We start from the raw sequence: 24,263 nt of genomic DNA on the forward strand, positions 1-24,263 counted from the left end.
TGCATACATACACACATACATATATCATGCACACACTAATGTACATGTATGTATACATATTTTTTATTCATATGTTGTGTGTATATATATATATATATATATATGTATGTATAATTATGTATGTACATATACATACATACATATATATATATATATATATATATATATATATATATATATATATATATATATATATATATATATATATATATATATATATATGTATGTGTGGGGAAAAAAATCACAAGACTATTTCATCTCTACAGGCCTGTTTCATGAGGGGGGGTTTCCTCAATCATCAGGAGATTTTAATGGGAGCATTCGCATACCATGGTTTATATAGGGCACAGAGTGGGTGGGTACAGGCTGGCCTAGGGGCGTGGTGATTGGCTCATGTGTTACCTAGGAGGTGTTTCCGTCTGTGGCGGCATGCTGTGACAATTTCGCTGCGCTTGTTGAGGGATGACAGGTCTGGACGGTAAATAATAAACAGTTTCTCTTTCAAGCATAGGTTGCATCTTTTATTACCACTATTGTAAGGTGTGCTGGATGCAAGAAGTTGCCATGTTATTGAATATTCAACATTATTGTCTTTGAGGTCCCAAATGTGTTTGCTGAGTTCTGTGGTATTTCGCAGGTTTTTGTTCCTGAAAGAAGCCTTGTGATTGTTCCATCTGGTTTTGAATTCTCCCTCGGTTAATCCTACATATGTGTCGGATGTGTTAATGTCCTTGCGTATTACCTTAGATTGGTAGACAACTGATGTTTGTAAGCACCCCCCGTTGAGAGGGCAATCAGGTTTCTTTCGACAGTTACAGTCTTTGTTGGTTTTGGAGTCGCTCTGTCTGGGGGCCGACGGCTCATTTGCAATTGTTTTGTTGTGGTTTGAGATGATTTGTCGTATATTGTTCATGCAGCTGTAGCTCAATTTAATGTTGTTCTTGTTGAATACTTTTCTTAGGGTGTTGTCTTTGGGAAAGTGTTTGTCAATCAGATTGAGGAATTTGTGTCCAATGTTAGTTGAGACGTTTTTGCTGTATGGGGGGTTGTACATGTATATATATATATATATATATATATATATATATATATATATGTATATATATATATATATATATATATATATATATATATATATATATATATATATATATATATATATATATATATGCATATAGTACAGGCCAGAAGTTTGGACACACCTTCTCATTCAATGTGTTTTCTTTATTTTCATGACTATTTACATTGTAGATTGTCACATCAAAACTATGAATGAACACATGTGGAGTTATGTACTTAACAAAAAAAAAAAAGGTGAAATAACTGAAAACATGTTTTATATTCTAGTTTCTTCAAAATAGCCACCCTTTGCTCCGATTACTGCTTTGCACACTCTTGGCATTCTCTCCATGAGCTTCACGCACACCTGTGAAGTGAAAACCATTTCAGGTAATTGCAGGTAATCAGAGCAAAGGGTGGCTATTTTGAAGAATTTAGAATATAAAACATGTTTTCAGTTATTTTACCTTTTTTTTTTTGTTAAGTACATAACTCCACATTCATAGTTTTGATGTCACAATCTACAATGTAAATAGTCATGAAAATTAAAAAAAACATATTGAATGGGAAGGTGTGTCCAAACCTTTGGCCTGTACTGTATGTATGTATATATATATATATATATATATATATATATATATATATATATATATATATATATATATATATATATATATATATATATATATATATATATATATATATATGTATATATATATATATATATATATATATATATATATGTATGTATGTATGTATGCATATATATATATATGCATATATATATATATATATATATATATATATATATATATATATACATACATATATACTTATACACATATATATACATATGCATATATATATATATATATATATATATATATATATATATATATCGAGCATTTTGTCGAACACATTTTTTAATGAAATTGATGCATATATATACTTATACACATATATATATATACACATATGCATATATATACACACATATATATATACTTATACACATATATGCATATCTATATATTTAAATACAAAATAAAAACAAAATAAATAAAATATATATATATACATACAAATATATGCATATATATAAATAAATATATATGTATATATATATATATATATATATATATATATATATATATATATATATATATATATATATGTATATATATATATATATATATATATATATATATATATATGTATGTATGTATGTATGCATATATATATATATATGCATATATATATATATATATATATATATATATATACATACATATATACTTATAGACATATATATACATATGCATATATATATAAACATATATATATATATTTATACACATATATATATATACATATGCATACACACACATATATAAACATACATACACATACATGCATATATAGATATAAATAAATAATAAATAAAAAAATAAATAGAATCAATATATATATATATATATATATATATATATATATATATATATATAAATAGAATCAATATATATATATATATATATATATATATATATATATATATATATCGAGCATTTTGTCGAACACATTTTTTATTGATATTGATGCATATATATACTTATACACATATATATATACACATATGCATATATATACACATATATATATATATACTTATACACATATATATACATATGCATATACACACACACATATATGCATATCTATATATTTAAATACAAAATAAAAACAAAATAAATAAAAAATATATATATACATACAAATATATGCATATATATAAATAAATATATATGTATATATATATATATATATATATATATATATATATATATATACATACATATATATATATATATATATCGAGCATTTTGTCGAACACATTTTCTATTGATATTGATGCATATATATATATACATATATATGTATATATTTATACACATATATATATACATATGCATAAACACACACATATATATACAGTACATACATATATATGTATATACTTATACACATATATATATATATATATATATATATACATATGCATAAACACACACATATTTATACAGTACATACACATATATGCATATATATATATAAATAAAAAAATAAAAAATAAATATATATACATACACATATATGCATATGTATATATATATATATATATATATATATATATATATATATATATATATATATATATATATATATATATATATATATATATATATATATATATATAATTAATTAATTAATTAAAACACACACAAAAAAAAAATATATATATATATATATATATATCAAGAATTTTGTTGAACACATTTTTTTGTTGATATTGATTGCAATTCAATCACGACATATATCGATACTGTTCTATCGTTTAGCGTTTTTCCGTCATTTGCAGCCCCGAGAGTGCAAAAACAAAAATGACGGGACAAATATTGAGCAACACAAAGAGCAACTTCCTTGAAGGAAGCTGAAGTGTCAAAATAAACCATTTTTACGTTCAAATGTTCCATTTAGAATGACTCTAAGTCAGCTGCCAGTAGACGTAGTGAACACATTCAGTCATTCCAGTGACTTTCAGAGCCTTTGAGTCTCCTTGGATGTGATGAAAAGCTTTTAGACGACAACACAGTTGTGTTAATGACATGAGAGGCAGGTGTGACCCACAACAACAAGCATGTGACGCATGATTGAGTCGCCACACGCCTACGCCTCAAAAACACCATTGACTGACAGTCAGTCGTCATGCTGCCTCATTGATGCCAACTCAAGTGATTCCACGTCACTGCAGACAGACATGTTGTGAGTTCCTGCTGCAACATGACCAGAGGTGGGTAGAGTAGCCAGAAATTGTACTCAAGTAAGAGTACTGTTACTTTAGAGATGTATTACTCAAGTAAAAGTAAGGAGTAGTCACCCAAATATTTACTTGAGTAAAAGTAAAAAGTATGTTGTGAAAAAACTACTCAAGTACTGAGTAACTGATGAGTAACATACACACTCATATCATATATATATATATATATATATATATATATATATATATATATATATATATATATATATATATATATATATATATATACATACAGGTAAAAGCCAGTAAATTAGAATATTTTGAAAAACTTGATTTATTTCAGTAATTGCATTCAAAAGGTGTAACTTGTACATTATATTTATTCATTGCACACAGACTGATGCATTCAAATGTTTATTTCATTTAATTTTGATGATTTGAAGTGGCAACAAATGAAAATCCAAAATTCCGTGTGTCACAAAATTAGAATATTACTTAAGGCTAATACAAAAAAGGGATTTTTAGAAATGTTGGCCAACTGAAAAGTATGAAAATGAAAAATATGAGCATGTACAATACTCAATACTTGGTTGGAGCTCCTTTTGCCTCAATTACTGCGTTAATGCGGCGTGGCATGGAGTCGATGAGTTTCTGGCACTGCTCAGGTGTTATGAGAGCCCAGGTTGCTCTGATAGTGGCCTTCAACTCTTCTGCGTTTTTGGGTCTGGCATTTTGCATCTTCCTTTTCACAATACCCCACAGACTTTCTATGGGGCTAAGGTCAGGGGAGTTGGCGGGCCAATTTAGAACAGAAATACCATGGTCCGTAAACCAGGCACGGGTAGATTTTGCGCTGTGTGCAGACGCCAAGTCCTGTTGGAACTTGAAATCTCCATCTCCATAGAGCAGGTCAGCAGCAAGAAGCATGAAGTGCTCTAAAACTTGCTGGTAGACGGCTGCGTTGACCCTGGATCTCAGGAAACAGAGTGGACCGACACCAGCAGATGACATGGCACCCCAAACCATCACCCAACCATGCAAATTTTGCATTTCCTTTGGAAATCGAGGTCCCAGAGTCTGGAGGAAGACAGGAGAGGCACAGGATCCACGTTGCCTGAAGTCTAGTGTAAAGTTTCCACCATCAGTGATGGTTTGGGGTGCCATGTCATCTGCTGGTGTCGGTCCACTCTGTTTCCTGAGATCCAGGGTCAACGCAGCCGTCTACCAGCAAGTTTTAGAGCACTTCATGCTTCCTGCTGCTGACCTGCTCTATGGAGATGGAGATTTCAAGTTCCAACAGGACTTGAAATCTACCCGTGCCTGGTTTACGGACCATGGTATTTCTGTTCTAAATTGGCCCGCCAACTCCACCTGACCATAGCCCCATAGAAAATCTGTGGGGTATTGTGAAAAGGAAGATGCAGAATGCCAGACCCAAAAACGCAGAAGAGTTGAAGGCCACTATCAGAGCAACCTGGGCTCTCATAACACCTGAGCAGTGCCAGAAACTCATCGACTCCATGCCACGCCGCATTAACGCAGTAATTGAGGCAAAAGGAGCTCCAACCAAGTATTGAGTATTGTACATGCTCATATTTTTCATTTTCATACTTTTCAGTTGGCCAACATTTCTAAAAATCCCTTTTTTGTATTAGCCTTAAGTAATATTCTAATTTTGTGGCACACGGAATTTTGGATTTTCATTTGTTGCCACTTCAAATCATCAAAATTAAATGAAATAAACATTTGAATGCATCAGTCTGTGTGCAATGAATAAATATAATGTACAAGTTACACCTTTTGAATGCAATTACTGAAATAAATCAAGTTTTTCAAAATATTCTAATTTACTGGCTTTTACCTGTGTATATATATATATATATATATATATATATACATACATACATACATACATATACATTGATATATACAGTATATAATTTATATGTATTTATTTTGCTGTTTTTGTTTACATGTTAAAGGTGTTTTAATGAATATACATGCATGTTTAACACATATAGATTCCTTTCTTTCATGAAGACAAGAATATAAGTTGGTGTATTACCTGATTCTGATGACTTGCGTTGATTGTAATCAGACAGTAGTGATGATAACGTCCACGTTTTCAAATGGAGGAGAAGAAAAGTTCCTCCTTTCTGTCTAATACCACATGAAAGTGGTGGGTTTTTGGCATCTTATTTGTCCAGCTTCCATATTCGTTTTTATACACTTTACAAGAAATATATTGGCGTCAAACTCCGTGGCTTGCTAGCTTGTTTGCGCTGGCTTTCGGAGACTCTTGTTTTGAAAGCGCAGGCGCGATGGAGCGGCACTTTTATTGTGAAGACAGGAACGTCCTCATGTGCGGTCAGTCTTGAGGCTTTTGACGGGATGTACGGTTGAAATAAAAAAAGTATATTTTTTTCCTTCACACTTTTGATTGATTGATTGGAACTTTTATGAGTAGATTGCACAGTCCAGTACATATTCCGTACAATTGACCACTAAATGGTAACACCCCAATAAGTTTTTCCACTTGTTTAAGTCAGGTCATGTGACCGCCTGGCTCTGTTTGATTGGTCCAACGTCACCAGTGACTGCATCTGATTGGTGGAACGAAGTGAAACGTCACCAGTAAGGCAGGCACTTTGAAGGTCTGTCTGACAGACCAAAACAAACAAAGCGTGCATTAACAGATGGATAAAAATTAGTAGCGAGTAGCGAGCTGAATGTAGATAAAAGTAGCGGAGTAAAAGTAGCGTTCCTTCTCTATAAATATACTTAAGTAAAAATAAAAGTATGTTGCATTAAAACTACTCTTAGAAGTACAATTTATCCCAAAAGTTACTCAAGTAGATGTAACGGAGTAAATGTAGCGCGTTACTACCCACCTCTGAACATGACGTGCAACATGACGTGCTACATGACGTGCTACATGACACATCACAGGAAGTGTTTATCCCGCTTTTCAGATGACTTGAGACACTCCAGCGTCTCTTTGTCTTGGTCGAGGCGTCTAATGGAGATGAAAGATGCATTGTCCCAAGCGGACGTTTTCATCCGCTGTTTCTCTTGGATTAGCAACAGTGGTGATGCGTCTGAAGTGGCACCCAATTACATGTTTGATTGATCGTTGCTCCCCAGGTTCCACACCTCTTCACCCGCCAAGGTTAGAAGACAATAAGAAGTGAGGAGGTGGATTCAGGAACCTTCACGTTCATTAGGACTTAAGGAACTTAATAGTAGGCCGAGGCAATTTGCTTTTGAGAGGAATGTTAGTTTCATAATGACTGACACTGTGGGCGGTGCCTTAAAGTACATTTAAAACATGCAGGAAATGTCATAACATGAATATTGTTGGTCTGTTTGTAGGATACTTTTGGTTTGTTTACATCTTTGTGCACATTTTCTTCTGTTTTACATTATATATATGTATATACATATATAACCACACTTATATATAAATATATATATATATATATATATATATATATATATATATATATATATATATATATATATGTATTATACACACATTAATATACATGTATGTATACATATTTTTCATTCATATATTTTGTATATATATATATATATATATATATATATATATATATATATATATATATATATATATATATATATATATACACATATATATGTATAATTGTGTATGTATATATACATACATACATACATATATAAATAAATTTATGCATACATACACACACATACATATATACACATACATATATATATATAGGTACATATATACACATATATATATATATATATATATATATATATATGTGTATATATATATATATATATATATATATACAGTATCTATACAAACACATATACAGTAAATACACACATATATGTGTATATATACACAAAAATGTATATATATATATATATATATATATATATATATATATATATATATATATATATATATGTATATTATACACACATTAATATACATGTATGTATACATATTTTTATTCATATATTGTGTGTATATATATATGTATGTATAATTGTGTATGTATATATACATACATACATATGTAAATATATATACCGTATTTTCCGCACTATAAGGCGCACCGGATTATTAGCCGCACCTTCTATGAAATACATATTTCATAATTTTGTCCACCAATAAGCCGCCCCGGACTATAAGCCGCGCCTACGCTGCGCTAAAGTGAATGTCAAAAAAACTCTGCGCTAAAGTGAATGTCAAAAAAACAGTCAGATAGTTCAGTCAAACTTTAATAATATATTGAAAACCAGCGTTCTAACAACTGTGTCCCAAAATGTACGCAAATGTGCAATCACAAACATAGTAAAATTCAAAATGGTGTAGAGCAATAAATAGCAACATAATGTTGCTCGAACGTTAATGTCACAACACACAAAATAAACATAGCGCTCACCTTTTGAAGTTATTCTTCATTCGTAAATCCTTCGAATTCTTCGTCTTCGGTGTCCGAATTGAAAAGTTGCGCAAGCGTGGGATCCAAAAATGGCCGGCTCCGCCTCGTCGAAGTCATCGGATTCAGTGTCGCTGTTGTTGTGCAGCAGTTCTGTGAATCCTGCCTTCCGGAAAGCTCGGACCACAGTTGTGACCGAAACTATCTGCCCAGGCATTTACGATCCACTGGCAGATGTTGGCGTATGTCGACCGGCGCTATCTGCCCGTCTTAGTGAAGGTGTGTTCGCCTTCGGAGCTGTGTGAAAAAAGCCACCCGGCCTCTTCGCGTAAACTTCCCTTAACCACTCGCTCATCTTTTCTTCATCCATCCATCCCTTCGAGTTAGCTTTTATGATGACGCCGGCTGGAAAGGTCTCTTTTGGCAAGGTCTTCCTTTTGAATATCACCATGGGTGGAAGTTTCTGGCCATTAGCATGGCAAGCTAGAACCACAGTGAAGGATGACTTCTCATTCCCTGTGGTGCGAATATTCACCGTACGTGCTCCCGTTCCACAGTGCAGTTCACAGGAATATCAGTTGCTGTGAAATACGGTAGTAATCCGTGTGCGGATGGAGAGATTGTGTCTTTTTATGAACCGGATCCTTGTCGCGTAGTAGGAGCCATTTTGTGGTCTTTACAGATGTAAACAGGAAATGAAACGTACGGTGATATCCGCGCGTTTTTTCTTCTTCTTCCGGGGGCGGGTGAAGCGCTTCCTGTTCTATGGGGGCGGGTGCTTTCCTTGGCGGTTGCTTGCGTAGAAGAAGAAGCGCTTCCTGTTCTACCGGGAAAAAAGATGGCGGCTGTTTACCGAAGTTGCGAGACCGAAACTTTATGAAAATGAATCGTAATAAAGCGCACCGGGTTATAAGGCGCACTGTCAGCTTTTGAGAAAAATTGTGGTTTTTAGGTGCGCCTTATAGTGCGGAAAATACAGTATACATACATACACACATACATACATACACATACATATATTATGCACACACTAATATACATGTATATATACATATTTTTTATTCATATGTTGTGTGTATATATATATATATATGTATAATTATGTATGTACATATACATACATAAATATATACATACATACATACACACACACATACATATATACATATACATATATATATTATATATACATACATGTATATATACAAATACATATATACACACATGTATATACATATACAGTATATATACACACATATAGGTGTATATATACACAAAAAATGTGTGTATATACACATATATGTGTATATATACATATATATGTACATATATATATATGTACATATATATATATATATATATATATATATATATATATATATATACATAAAAAATATTATCAAACTTAAAATAGTAAGAATGATAGTGATAATAACAAATACAAATTAAAATGTCTGAATAAAAATGAAGGTTTTAAAATGTTTAGTAAAAAGCCAGATTAAATAAACATGTTTTTTTTTTTTTTTTTAATTTAAAATCAAAGAGCATCACTGAATAAATTGTCTGAGAAGCCGTAGACGAAAAATATCAAAACAGTCAAGAAAGATTGTAAAACCGCCTCACTGTCATACAAGTGTAAAAAGAAGCTAACCGCCCAAAATTAAGACTAAATCAAATCAAATCATGGAGAGGGAACAGAAAGGCTTTTGCAGAGCAATATTTTATTGGTGACAAATAAGTTGTTTTTACTCCAAAAAAGGTAACGAAAAAGCAATCCTTGACATGCTCTCGTGTGACGTGGGCTAATTTAAAAGTTGGTCGTCTCTTTTCAAAATGTCAAAGGTTTTGTATAACTTATTGGCTTACGTATTAATATTTTTAAAGAACACTTTATCATTTCCAACTGTCATACTGCATTGTAATACTAAATAAAACGAGAAGTATTACCACTCCAAAGATGGTAACGGAGAAGGCGTGACCATTGCGCATCACGGCTGTTGTTAGCGCAAAGAAGGTAGGCGAGGTGCAAGTAGGAGGTCTCTTCATTAGGTACCAGGCAGACGAAAAGTAACGCAGGAACTCAGAAAGTGACAGAACACTTTGGCATACATTACTAGGTAATGAACCAGCACTGAACAAGGTGAGACTTAATGTGGAGCAGGTGTGCTGGCAGGACGAGGAACACAAGGGAAAAGTGCTGCAAGACACGGAGACCAAAGAGGAAATACTATCAAAACAAGAGCACAACAGCAAATGACACCAAACAGGAAAATGACGGATTCCAGAAGTTACCAGGCAGTCCCAGATGTAACAGAAAAAAATCTGAAATCAAGGCAGGGTGAAGGGAGGACTTGCTGAGGGCTGCCAAACTACACCCTTCCTAAGAAGGGCTAGCCACAATTCCATGGCCACGTATCTCCGCAGCCAGCCGGGGAGTGTGAGGTGGCGCAGCAGCAGCATGGAAAAGAGGAAGACAAGCGTGGGACTACTGCTCCTGCAGCCAACCCCAGGTTGAGGGCGAGGAAGGCGAGCGCCAGACGGGCGCTTTTGCAGCGGCTGAGGAAGGCAAAGGCAAGTGAGGAAGACAAGTGCAGGATGTTTAAGAAGGACTCACTAAAGGAGTAATTGGTGACCCCACCAGGAGAGAAAGACGGATTCCAGAAGTTACCAGGCAGTCCAAGATGTAACAGAAAAAAATCTGAAATCAAGGCAGGGTGAAGGGAGGACTTGCTGAGGGCTGCCAAACTGCACCCTTGCCAAGAAGGGCTAGCCACAATTCCAGGACCACGTATCTCCGCAGCCAGCCGGGGAGTGTGAGGTGGCGCAGCAGCAGAATGGAAAAGAGGAAGAAAAGCGTGGGACTACTGCTCCTCCAGCCGACCCCAGGTCCCGGATATTGTCGCTGTTGGCATGTGGGGCGTCCATCACCGGTCAACAATGAAGGCGGGCGCCAGGCCAGCACCTCTGCAGCAGGCGAGGAAGGCGAGCGCCTGACGGGCGTTTTTGCAGCGGCTGAGGAAGGCAAAGGCAAGTGAGGAAGACAAGTGCAGGATGTTTAAGACGGACTCACTAAAGGAGTAGGCGGCGACCCCACCAGGAGAGGAAGAGGCGAGGACACTGCCTGTACATCCCCAGTCGCACAGCTGCTAGTGCTAGACTTCCCCCTCTACTAAAGTGGTGGCCCCCAGAAGTCTTCTCTGGCCAGGAGGAGGACATGTAAACTGGCGGTGTCAAAGTGCTGGTGTGGAACAGATATAGGTGGCATCGGGGCCATGAGCTGGCGTGGAGCAGGAACAGGTGGCATTGGAACCTACTGTTGGAATGAAGAAAGAGAAGGTGGCATTGGAACCCTAAGGTGGCATGAAGCAGGAGCAGGTGGCAAACCTTGTGCCAACATGGAGCAGGAACAGGAGGTGTTGGAGCTTTGAGCTGACGTGGAGCAGGAACTGGTGGCATTGGCACCTTTGGGTTGCATGAAGCAGGAGCGGGTGGCAAACCTTGTCCCGACGTGGAGCAGGAACAGGAGGCATCAAAGCCTTAAACTGGCGTGGAGCAGGAACACGTGACGTTGGAGCCTTGTTCTAGCATGGATCAGGAACAGGAGAGGCGCTGGAACTTTGAGCTGGTGTGCAGCAGAAACTGGTGGTGTTGGAGTTTTGTTCTAGCCTATATCAGGAACAGGAGGCATTGGAGTCTTGAGCTGGCGTGGGGCAGGAACATGTGGCATTGGAGCCTTGTTCTGGCGTGAATCAGGAACAGGAGGTATTGGAGCCTCGAGCTGGTGTGAAGCAAGAACTGGTGGTGTTAAAGTCTTGTTCTAGCGTGGAGCAGAAACACGTGGCGTTGGAGCCTTGTTCTAGCATGGATCAAGAACAGGAGGCATTGGAGCCTTGAGCTGGTATGGAACAGGAACTGGTGGTGTTGGAATCTTGTTCTAGCGTGGAGCAGGAACAGGAGGCGTTGGAGCCTTGAGCTGGCGTGGAGCAGGAACATGTGGCGTTGGAGTCTTGTCCTAGCGTGGATCAGGAACAGGAGGCGTAGGAGCCTTGAGCTGGCGTGGAGCAGAAACAGGAGGCGTTGGAGCCTTGAGCTGGCGTGGAGCACGTACATGTGGCGTTGGAGCCTTGCTCTAGCGTGGATCAAGAACAGGAGGCATTGGAGCTTTGAGCTGGTATGGAGCAGGACTTGGTGGTGTTGGAACCTTGTGCTAATGTAGCATGGAGCAGGAACAAGTAGCTTTGGAGCCTTGGGATGGCATGGCACAGGAACAGGTCTTGAAGGAGGCAGAGCAACCGGGAGTTGGTACTAGCACTTGGGTTAGCATGAGCACCCAAGCATGAAAGACTATGGTTGTGTTACAATATCGGCGAGCAGGTGCGTGCCTAAAAAACTGTTTCTTTTGGGACGCTGATTGACGCAGGCCGGGTGGAGCCTGGGCTGCACTGGCCGGCAGCAAAAGTAGTTCAGCACAGCGAAGTGCACTATGGGATTACCAAGCCTGACTTTAGGTGGAGTAAAGGTGGCTGCACTTGGCCTTGAAACTGTGGAGGAAGTTGAGGTGGCATCGGGTCTGGATGGCACGCCGAAGCCGCTGGGGTCGTCTTCCGCCAGAATTGATAGCGCTGGGCCACACAGAATCTATCGAACCAGATGGCTGGCCTCCACATCATCGTCTCTTAACTCCTCCGCCGAGCAGAGCTGACTCTCAACTTCCACGGCTTTGAAGAAGCGCCTCTTGTACTCCTCCATCTCTGCGACACTGTACCTCTCGCAGGATCACCAAGTGGCTTGTTCATTCTGTGACAATTGCACGTAGTGGCTGTTAATGTGATCCCAGAAAGCAGGAGCAGGAGGCAGAAGAAAAGTAACACAGGTCCGAAAGCAACAGAACAACTTTGGAACCCACTACTCGATAATGAACCAGCACTGAAGGAGGAACAATGTGAAACTAAATAGAACTATTAAACAATGTGACACGGCTGTGCTGGCAGGACAAGGGACACAAGGTAAAGATTCTGGAACTCATGAGACCAAACAGGAATTACTTACAAAATAAGAGCATTAGGACAAGAAATGACACCAAACACAGGAAAATAAAGTCCAAACTATGGGATCGTGACTGAACAGAAAGGTGTTTGCAGAGTGATACTTAACCATTAAGTTGTCCCTGTCCAAAAAAACATGACTGCCATCAAGTGGACCGGACTCAGCGCTGTCTAATGATTATATTTGCATGACATCTACAGAATAATAGCATGTCTTCCACAGCATAGGAGGAACACCACATGCAATTTACACCAAGTATGCATGCTCTGGCACTTGATTATTACCTTCACCAAGGAGCTACCGTTTCTTTCTATGAGTACGGCCCGTTACATTTAGGTGCAGATCTGGACCATTTTTTTCACCATACGATTTCAGCAAAGCTTAATTTAGGAGTGAAACAATAACACTTGTGTGTCATAGATAGCCAGCTTCGATCTGCGTCCTACAGTACACACCACCACTACCATACCAAAGTGCACAATTCAATCAATGGAGACCGCCCCTTCCCACCACTGCTCTTCCACCCGAGGACAAAGGGCTCGCGGATCCTCATTGACCCCTCGCAGAAGACCGTCAAAAGGATCGCCAGCTTCTGTGACGGCATCGTGTTCAGCAACAGACACGTGGCCGTCAACGAGGTGGTCCGACTCGAGGTGAGGGGAGCAGCCGAGCGTTGTATTGCAACACACCTACATTCTTGACCGCTGCTTTAATGTCCTCCAGATCACAGCCAGCCAGCCCTCCTGGCAGGGCGCGCTACGCATCGGTTTTACAACGGAAGACCCCTCCACCATGAGCCCCGATCGATTGCCCAAGTATTCCTGTCCAGATCTGGCCGCTAAGCCCGGCTTCTGGGTGAAAGCGCTGCCGGATGAGTTGCTCCATACGGGGAACGTCATCTCCTTCTGGGTGAACATTAAAGGCAGCGTGTTCTACCAGGGCTACAACGGCAACCCCAAACGTTTGCTGAGTCATCTCCCCGTCTGGCAGCTCCTGTGGGTTCTCATTGACGTCTACGGACAGACCAAAGGAGTCCAGTTTCTTGGTGAGTACGCATGGCGGCTGCTTTCCAGCATCCGATGCCCCGCACAGCTGTTCTACCTTCCCCGCGCACACCCAAAAAATAGCTCAGTGGTAAAAGACTAGCTAGCTTGTTAGTCACAAAGAACGCTCCCTGAAGGGATTTATTTTTTTGGATAGTTGAAAGGGCTTCACGGTGGCAGAGGGGTTAGTGCATCTGCCTCACAATACGAAGGTCCTGAGTAGTCTTGGGTTCAATCCCGGGCTCGGGATCTTTCTGTGTGGAGTTTGCATGTTCTCCCCGTGACTGCGTGGGTTCCCTCCGGGTACTCCGGCTTCCTCCCACCTCCAAAGACATGCACCTGGGGATAAGTTGATTGGCAACACTAAATTGGCCCTAGTGTGTGGATGTGAGTGTGAATGTTGTCTGTCTATCTGTGTTGGCCCTGCGATGAGGTGGCGACTTGTCCAGGGTGTACCCCGCCTTCCGCCCGATTGTAGCTGAGATAGGCTCCAGCGCCCCCCGCGACCCCAAAGGGAATAAGCGGTAGAAAATGGATGGATGGATAGTTGAAAGGGTCCGAGTCCATGGTTCTCGCCCGGAAAAGGGTGGAGTGCCATCTCCGGGTTGGGGAGGAGATCTTGCCCCAAGTGGAGGAGTTCAAGTACCTCGGAGTCTTGTTCACGAGTGAGGGAAGAGTGGATCGTGAGATCGACAGGCGGATCGGTGCGGCGTCTTCAGTAATGCGGACGCTGTATCGATCCGTTGTGGTGAAGAAGGAGCTGAGCCGGAAGGCAAAGCTCTCAATTTACCGGTCGATCTACGTTCCCATCCTCACCTATGGTCATGAGCTTTGGGTTATGACGGAAAGGACAAGATCACGGGTACAAGCGGCCCAAATGAGTTTCCTCCGCCGGGTGGTGGGGCTCTCCCTTAGAGATAGGGTGAGAAGCTCTGTCATCCGGGAGGAGCTCAAAGTAAAGCCGCTGCTCCTCCACATGGAGAGGAGCCAGATGAGGTGGTTCGGGCATCTGGTCAGGATGCCACCCGAACGCCTCCCTAGGGAGGTGTTTAGGGCACGTCCGACCGGTAGGAGGCCGCGGGGAAGACCCAGGACACGTTGGGCAGACTATGTCTAACGGGAACGCCTCGGGGTCCCACAGGAAGAGCTGGACGAAGTGGCTGGGGAGAGGGAAGTCTGGGCTTCCCTGCTTAGGCTGCTGCCCCCGCGACCCGACCTCGGATAAGCGGAAGAAGATGGATGGATGGAGTTGAAAGGGTCACTGGATGAAAGGAGGGCGATCGTTAACATCATTTTACTCGCAGATTTGGCTTCTCGTAAGTGTAGAGACGCATGAAAACACAGCTGCGTCTAATTTGTTTGAACAATGCAAAACAAATGTTATTCTTCCAGTACGGACTATTAAGAATTTCCGAGAACGTGTCGGAATAGACCCTGGGTGTCCACACTTTTTCCACCGTCTTAAAAGTTAAAAAGGTTAAAGTACCAATGATTGTCACACACACACTAGGTGTGGCGAGATTATTCTCTGCATTTGACCCATCACCCTTGATCACCCCCTGGGAGGTGAGGGAAGCAGTGGGCAGCAGCGGTGGCCGCGCCCGGGAATCATTTTTTGGTGATTTAACCCCCAATTCCAACCCTTGATGCTGAGTGCCAAGCAGGGAGGTAATGGGTCCCATTTTTATAGTCTTTGGTATGACTCGGCCGGGATTTGAACTCACAACCTACCGATCTCAGGGCGGACACTCTAACCACTAGGCCACTGAGTAGGTCTTGAATTACACACTAAAACCAAATCCAAGTAGGTCACATTGTGCCCTGTGCTAGAAAAGTAACTCCCTATTAGGGTTGTACGGTATACCGGTACTAGTATAGTATCGCGGTAATCTTGGCCTCCATGGCGACTTACGAACAGAGGTGGGTAGTAACGCGCTACATTTACTCCGTTACATCTACTTGAGTAACTTTTGGGATAAATTGTACTTCTAAGAGTAGTTTTAATGCAACTTACTTTTACTTTTACTTGAGTATATTTATAGAGAAGAAACGCTACTTTTACTCCGCTACTTTTATCTACATTCAGCTCGCTACTCGCTACTAATTTTTATCGATCTGTTAATGCACGCTTTGTTTGTTTTGGTCTGTCAGACAGACCTTCATAGTGCCTGCCTTACTGGTGACGTTTCACTCCGTTCCACCAATAAAATGCAGTCACTGGTGACGTTGGACCAATCAAACAGAGCCAGGCGGTCACATGACCTGACTTAAACAAGTTGAAAAACTTATTGGGGTGTTACCATTTAGTGGTCAATTGTACGGAATATGTACTGTACTGTGCAATCTACTAATAAAAGTTTCAATCAATCAATCAAAAGTGTGAAGGAAAAAAGACACGTTTTTATTTCAACCGTACATCCCGTCAAAAGCCTAAAGACTGACTGCACAGTTCCTGTCTTCACAATAAAAGTGCCGCTCCATCGCGCCTGCGCTTACAAAATAAGAGTCTCCGAAAGCCAGCGCAAACAAGCTAGCAAGCTACGGAGTTTGCCGCCAATGTATTTCTTGTAAAGTGTATAAAAACGAATATGGAAGCTGGACAAATAAAATGCCAAAAACCAATCACTTTCATGTGGTATTAGACAGAAAGGAGGAACTTTTCTTCTCCTCCATTTGAAAAGGTGGACGTTATCATCACTACTGTCTGATTACAATCAATGCAAGTCATCAGAATCAGGTAATACACCAACTTATATTCTTGTCAACATGAAAGAAAGGAATCTATATGTGTTAAACATGCATGTATATTCATTAAAACACCTTTAACATGTAAACAAAAGCAGCAAAATAAATAAATATAAATTATATACTGTATATATCAATGTATGTATGTATATATATATATATATATATATATATATACACATATATATATAAATACATACATATATATATAAATATATATATATATATGATATGTGTGTGTATGTTACTCATCAGTTACTCAGTACTTGAGTAGTTTTTTCACAACATACTTGTTACTTTTACTCAAGTAAATATTTGGGTGACTACTCCTTACTTTTACTTGAGTAATAAATCTCTAAAGTAACAGTACTCTTACTTGAGTACAATTTCTGGCTACTCTACCCACCTCTGCTTACGAAGTACGTTTCTTAACAAGATGATGCAACCAAACCTGATAGTTGATACTGTTACCTGATTGGCTGTCAGTGTGTCCCTCCCACTGATCAGTGATCGCTTCCTGCGTTGCTCGGTTACCGGCGAGCGAGTGCCTTTTTTCATGCCACTTTTGGTTTCTTATGACGGAAAAAAAATTTGTACATTATATTTGCAACATTTTATCGAACGCATGTTCTTAGATTTTTTTTATTGATATCATTTTATCACCCAGCCCTATTTAAGAGTATCTGTATAGCATACAGGTGTCAAACGCAAGGCCCGGGGGGCCAGATGTGGCCCGCCACTTCATTTTAATTGGCCCTGGAAAGCCTGGAAATAATATGTATCAATAAAGTACTGTAACTTTTCTTACTAAATGTATTATTTCTTTCTATTTTGGGAGAAAAACAATATATGTATTTAAGTGATGTTCACTTAAATATTGTCTAATTATGCAAAAATATATGATCAAACATTCAAACCATTTTTTTAAAATAGAAATAAATACTAATAATGATGATTTCAAAGCAAGTTATCCATCAAAGTGTGCAATGTAAAAGTAGCAATAGATTTCATGCTCAAATTGTGAAATTTACTGTGCTTTTTACAGCATTTTTCTCTAAATAAAAAAAAAAAAGTACTTTTTTTTACTGTAATAAACTGTGTTGCCGTTTTGGCATTTACAGTAACACACCAAAAAATCTACACTTGTTGATTTGCGGTAAAAAAAAAAAAACTGAACAAAAAAAATTTAATTGCACAGTAAAATTGCAGGGTTTTTTATTTACAGTAAAAACAAAACTAATGTAAATTTTACAGTACAATTATGGCAACTGAGCTGGCTTTTTTTTTTTTTTTTTTTACCATAAAAACAGCAGGACTAATTTTTAATTTACAGTAATGTACACTACATTTTGAGGTGAATTTATTGCAATTTACCATATTTTTTTGACATTTTAGTTTTTAATCTACTTGTCATGACTTGGTCCTGGGTGTGTGCTTTTCCGGGATGCAACGGAAAGTTGGCTCGGGCGAGACGGGAATGAAGGTACATGACTTATTAATTATTATCAAAAAAAAGGAATAAATGAAAGCGCGCACAGTGGCGGAGAATCAACTATGAAATCAAAAGACTATAGCAAAAGTACAAACGAAAAGCACGCACAATGGCGGAGAACAAACTATGAAACCAAAAAGACTATAAACATGGAACAAAAACTTACTTGGCTTGGACAAAAATAGTTGCTTGAGGAATGGACATGGAAAGAATGGACAGAGCATAAATGTGGTGATGTCGTCAGGAAGACAAACTGAAAAACACTGAACTTAAATACTACAGACATGATTAACGAAAACAGGTGCGTGACTCAAGACGTGAAACAGGTGCGTGACGTGACAGATGAAAACTAATGGGTTGCTATGGTGACAATCAAGAGTGCACAATGAGTCCAAACGTGGAACAGGTGAAACTAATGGGGTAATCATGGAAACAAGACAAGGGAGTGAAAAGACAGAAACTAAAGAGTCCTATAACTAAACAAAACATGACTTAAAACAAAACATGATTACACAGACATGACACTACTAATAAAATGCATAAAAAAATGGTATTCACTGTTAGAAGCAATATATGTACTCCACGTAATCGCAAATGATGTTCACTTAAATATTGACTAATTATGCAAAAATATATGATTAAACATTCAAAACGTTTTTTAAATAGAAATAAATACTAATAATGATGATTTCAAAGCAAGTTATCCATCAAAGTGTGCAATGTAAAAGTAGCAATAGATTTCATGGTCAAATTGTGAAATGTATTGTGCTTTTTACAGCATTTTTCTTTAAATAAAAAAAAAAAAAGACTTTTTTTTACTGTAATAAACTGTGTTGCCGTTTTGGCATTTACAGTAACACACCAAAAAATATACACTTGTTGATTTGCGGTAAAAAAAAAAAATAATAATAATAATAATAATAACAAAAAAAAAACTGTAATTGTACTGTAAAATTGCAGGTTTTTTTTATTTACAGTAAAAACAAAACTAATGTAAATTTTACAGTAAAATTCTGGCAACTGAGCTGCCTTTTTTTTTTTTTTTACCATAAAAACAGCGGTACTGATTTTCCATTTACATTTAATGCAAGTTATCCATCTAAGTGTGCACTGTAAAAGTAGCAATAGATTTCATGGTCAAATTGTGAAATTTATTGTGTTTTTTACAGCATTTTTATATAAATGAAAAAAAACTTTCTTTACTGTAATAAACTGTGGTGCCGTTTTGGCATTTACAGGAATACACTGAAAAATCTACACTTGTTGATTTGCGGTAAAAAAACCCAAAAAAAACAAACTGTAATTGTACAGAAAAATAGCATTTATTTTTTTTTACAGTAAAACAAAAACTAATGTAAATTTTACAGTAAAATTCTGGCAACTGAGATGCCTTTTTTTAACAGTAATATACACTACATTTTGAGGTGAAATTATTGCAACTTAACATATTTTTTTGACATTTTAGTTTTTAATCTACTAATAAAATGCATAAAAAAAATTGTATTCACTGTTAGAAGCAATAGATGTACTCCATGTAATCGCAAATGATGTTCACTTAAATATTGTCTAATTATGCAAAAATATATGATCAAACATTCAAACCACTTTTTAAATAGAAATAAATACTAATAATAATGATTTTAATTGATTTGCAGTAAAAAAATTAAAAAATTAAAAAATAAAAAGAATAATAATAATAATAATAATAATTGCACTGTAAAATTGCAGTTTTTTTTATTTACAGTAAAAAAAAAACAATGTAAATTTTTCAGTAAAATTCTGGCAACTGAGCTGCCTTTTTTTTTTTTTACCATAAAAACAGCTGTACTGTTTTTCCATTTACAGTAATATACACTACATTTTGAGGTGAAATTATTGCAATTTACCATATTTTTTTGACATTTTAAGTTTTTAATCTACTAATAAAATGCATTAAAAAATAGTATTCACTGTTAGAATAATTACACTGTTAATTAATGACATATTACAAAACTGTTGTATACTAATTCATAGATGTTATTTTATTATATAAAAAGGTCAGTAAATGATTCTATATATTTGTAAACGCTTTGAAGTGGGAAAGGGGTAGGATTAAATAAGCTTTGCTTCTTCCTACTCCTTTTCGGGCATGATGTAAAATGAAATGATATGAAATTGTGTGATGTATTATGATGTAAGTGTTCCAAATAAACTACAGAAAGAAAAAAAGAAAGAAAAGAAGCGGCCCTCTGGGGCCAAACATAACTGCCATGTGGCGCTCAGTGAAAACCACTTTGACACCTCTGAGTTAGCGTCATTCTTTGTCACGCTCGTCCATTCCATCCATTGGAATATGTTCGGGAGAAACACGGCACGAGAAAAACTCGCACATGTGCAAATCTATTTTAGGGTCGCATTTGGCGCCTTATGGTGCACCAGCTGCGAGAGCGGGCCCTATATATTGCCACCTGCTGTGCGCCCAACCTTATCTCCCCATCGGTCCACGTCTGCAGCAGTTGTTTTAGGGAGCTGTGAGTCAGCTCTGTGGACTGCAGCCAACGTGACCTTGCTTTCACTTGTCAAGTAAAAAATGCTCAGCTTTGAAGTGAGATGCACAATACAGTCTGATTGGGTGGAAAGTCCAAGTGCACGAGTGTGGATGCTAATGTGGACTCAAGAACGGCTTCAGTGAGACCACACAAATGTCATTAAATGTACCCTGAAGGTGGAGAGTGAGAGTGGACGCTTTGCAAAGACATAAAGAAGAAGGTGCAGGTGTGAGAGTAACATCCATCCATCCATCCATCTTCTTCCGCTTATCCGAGGTCGGGTCGCGGGGGCAGCAGCCTAAGCAGGGAAGCCCAGACTTCCCTCTCCCCAGCCACTTCGTCCAGCTCCTCCCGGGGGGATCCCGAGGCGTTCCCAGGCCAGCCGGGAGACATAGTCTTCCCAACGTGTCCTGGGTCTTCCCCGTGGCCTCCTACCGGTCGGACGTGCCCTAAACACCTCCCTAGGGAGGCACTCGGGTGGCATCCTGACCAGATGCCCGAACCACCTCATCTGGCTCCTCTCCATGTGGAGGAGCAGCGGCTTTACTTTGAGCTCCCCCCGGATGACAGAGCTTCTCACCCTATCTCTAAGGGAGAGCCCCGCCACCCGGCGGAGGAAACTCATTTCGGCCGCTTGTACCCGTGATCTTGTCCTTTCGGTCATAACCCAAAGCTCATGACCATAGGTGAGGATGGGAACGTAGATCGACCGGTAAATTGAGAGCTTTGCCTTCCGGCTCAGCTCCTTCTTCACCACAACGGATCGATACAGCGTCCGCATTACTGAAGACGCCGCACCGATCCGCCTGTCGATCTCACCATCCACTCTTCCCTCACTCGTGAACAAGACTCCGAGGTACTTGAACTCCTCCACTTGGGGCAAGATCTCCTCCCCAACCCGGAGATGGCACTCCACCCTTTTCCGGGCGAGGACCATGGACTAGGACTTGGAGGTGGTGATTCTCATCCCAGTCGCTTCACACTCGGCTGCGAACCGATCCAGTGAGAGCTGAAGATCCTGGCCAGATGAAGCCATCAGGACCACATCATCTGCAAAAAGCAGAGACCTAATCCTGCAGCCACCAAACCGGATCCCCTCAACGCCTTGACTGCGCCTAGAAATTCTGTCCATAAAAGTTATGAACAGAATGGGAGACAAAGGGCAGCCTTGGCGGAGTCCAACCCTCACCGGAAACGTGTCCGACTTACTGCCGGCAATGCGGACCAAGCTCTGGCACTGATCATACAGGGAGCGGACCGCCACAATCAGACAGTCCGAAACCCCATACTCTCTGAGCACTCCCCACAGGACTTCCCGAGGGACACGGTCGAATGCCTTCTCCAAGTCCACAAAGCACATGTAGACTGGTTGGGCAAACTCCCATGCACCCTCAAGGACCCTGCCGAGAGTATAGAGCTGGTCCACAGTTCCCCGACCAGGACGAAAACCACACTGTTCCTCCTGAATCCGAGGTTCGACTATCCGGCGCAGCCTCTTCTCCAGTACACCTGAATAGACCTTACCGGGAAGGCTGAGGAGTGTGATCCCACGATAGTTAGAACACACCCTCCGGTTCCCCTTCTTAAAGAGAGGAACCACCACCCCGGTCTGCCAATCCAGAGGTACCGCCCCCGATGTCCACGCGATGCTGCAGAGTCTTGTCAACCAAGACAGCCCTACAGCATCCAGAGCCTTAAGGAACTCCGGGCGGATCTCATCCACCCCCGGGGCCTTGCCACCGAGAGTAACATGTCTTCTAAAAACTAAATCATGCAGAACATCTGCTAGGTTTGCTGGAATCCTTCTAAAAGTCTGGCAACAAAAGCTTGTCCTTGGACCTTGATGAGCAAGGTCATATCTTCATGACTTTAAATTGATGTGAAGCTTATTTACATAACAAAATGTTATTTTATTCACTTTTGATTTCTTGCATTTGACTAACTAGATGAGGCAATTCCTAAAGGTGAATTCTCCAATGCTGAAGTTGAACTGAAATCCTGGAATTTTTTTTTTTTTTTTAGAATTTATGAAGTAGAGCACATCAGTTCCCAAACAGGCTGAATATTTTGAAGTTGGAACAGTTTGAATCAGATGAAAAATGTGGGAATTGTGGAACTTTGGAGAATGTCCCATTGATTCATACTTGCCAACCTTGAGACCTCCAATTTCGGGAGGTGGGGGGTGGGGGCAGGGGGCGTGGTTGGGGCAGGGGCGTGGTTAAGAGGGGAGGAGTATATTTACAGCTAGAATTCACCAAGTCAAATATTTCATATATATATATATATATATATATATATATATATATATATATATATATATATATATATATATATATATATATATATATATATATATGTATATATATAAGAAATAATTTACTTTCAGTGAATTCTAGCTATATATATATATATATATATATATATACATATATATATATATATATATACATATATATATATATATATATATATTGTCATGTCTGTGTAATCATGTTTTGTTTTAAGTCATGTTTTGTTTAGTTTCTGGCTTTTCACTCCCTTGTCTTGTTTGCATGATTACCCCATTAGTTTCACCTGTTCCACGTTTGGACTCATTGTGCACTCTTGATTGTCACCATAGCAACCCATTAGTTTTCACCTGTCACGTCACGCACCTGTTTCACGTCTTGAGTCACGCACCTGTTTTCGTTAATCATGTCTGTAGTATTTAAGTTCAGTGTTTTTCAGTTTGTCTTCCTGACGACCTCCCCACATTTATGCTCGACACATTTCGAACTCCTTTTCATGTCCATCGTTCACGCTGCTCCTTTTTTGTCCATGCCAAGTAAGTTTTCTTTATTCAAGCCATAGTTTGCAAGTTTTGTTTAATTGTTCATAGTTTCTGCCCTTGTGCAAGTTGTGTGTTTATAGTCAAGTTTTGTACTTCCGCCCTTGTGCGCGCTTTTCGTTTATTCCTTTTTTTGATAGTTTAAATAAATCATGTACCTTCATTCCCGTCTCGCCCGTGCCAACTTTCCGTTGCATCCCGGAAAAGCAAACACCCAAGATCAAGTCATGACATATATATATATATATATATATATATATATATATATA

The 24,263-nt window shown here is 38.8% G+C and overlaps 1 protein-coding gene across 1 annotated transcript in view; it reads left to right on the forward strand.

The window, feature by feature from the left end:
* The window catches only part of neurl1ab (neuralized E3 ubiquitin protein ligase 1Ab), an 87,984-nt gene that overhangs the window by 3,718 nt on the left and 60,003 nt on the right, over window positions 1-24,263 (forward strand). Inside the window, exons 2-3 of the mRNA XM_061968268.1 lie at window positions 13,780-14,012; window positions 14,083-14,404. Of these exons, the coding sequence (XP_061824252.1) occupies window positions 13,780-14,012; window positions 14,083-14,404 (555 nt within the window). The remainder of the gene's footprint in view (window positions 1-13,779; window positions 14,013-14,082; window positions 14,405-24,263) is intronic.

The sequence above is a fragment of the Nerophis lumbriciformis genome, linkage group LG02 (assembly GCF_033978685.3).
Source record: "Nerophis lumbriciformis linkage group LG02, RoL_Nlum_v2.1, whole genome shotgun sequence".
Lineage (NCBI taxonomy): Eukaryota > Metazoa > Chordata > Actinopteri > Syngnathiformes > Syngnathidae > Nerophis > Nerophis lumbriciformis.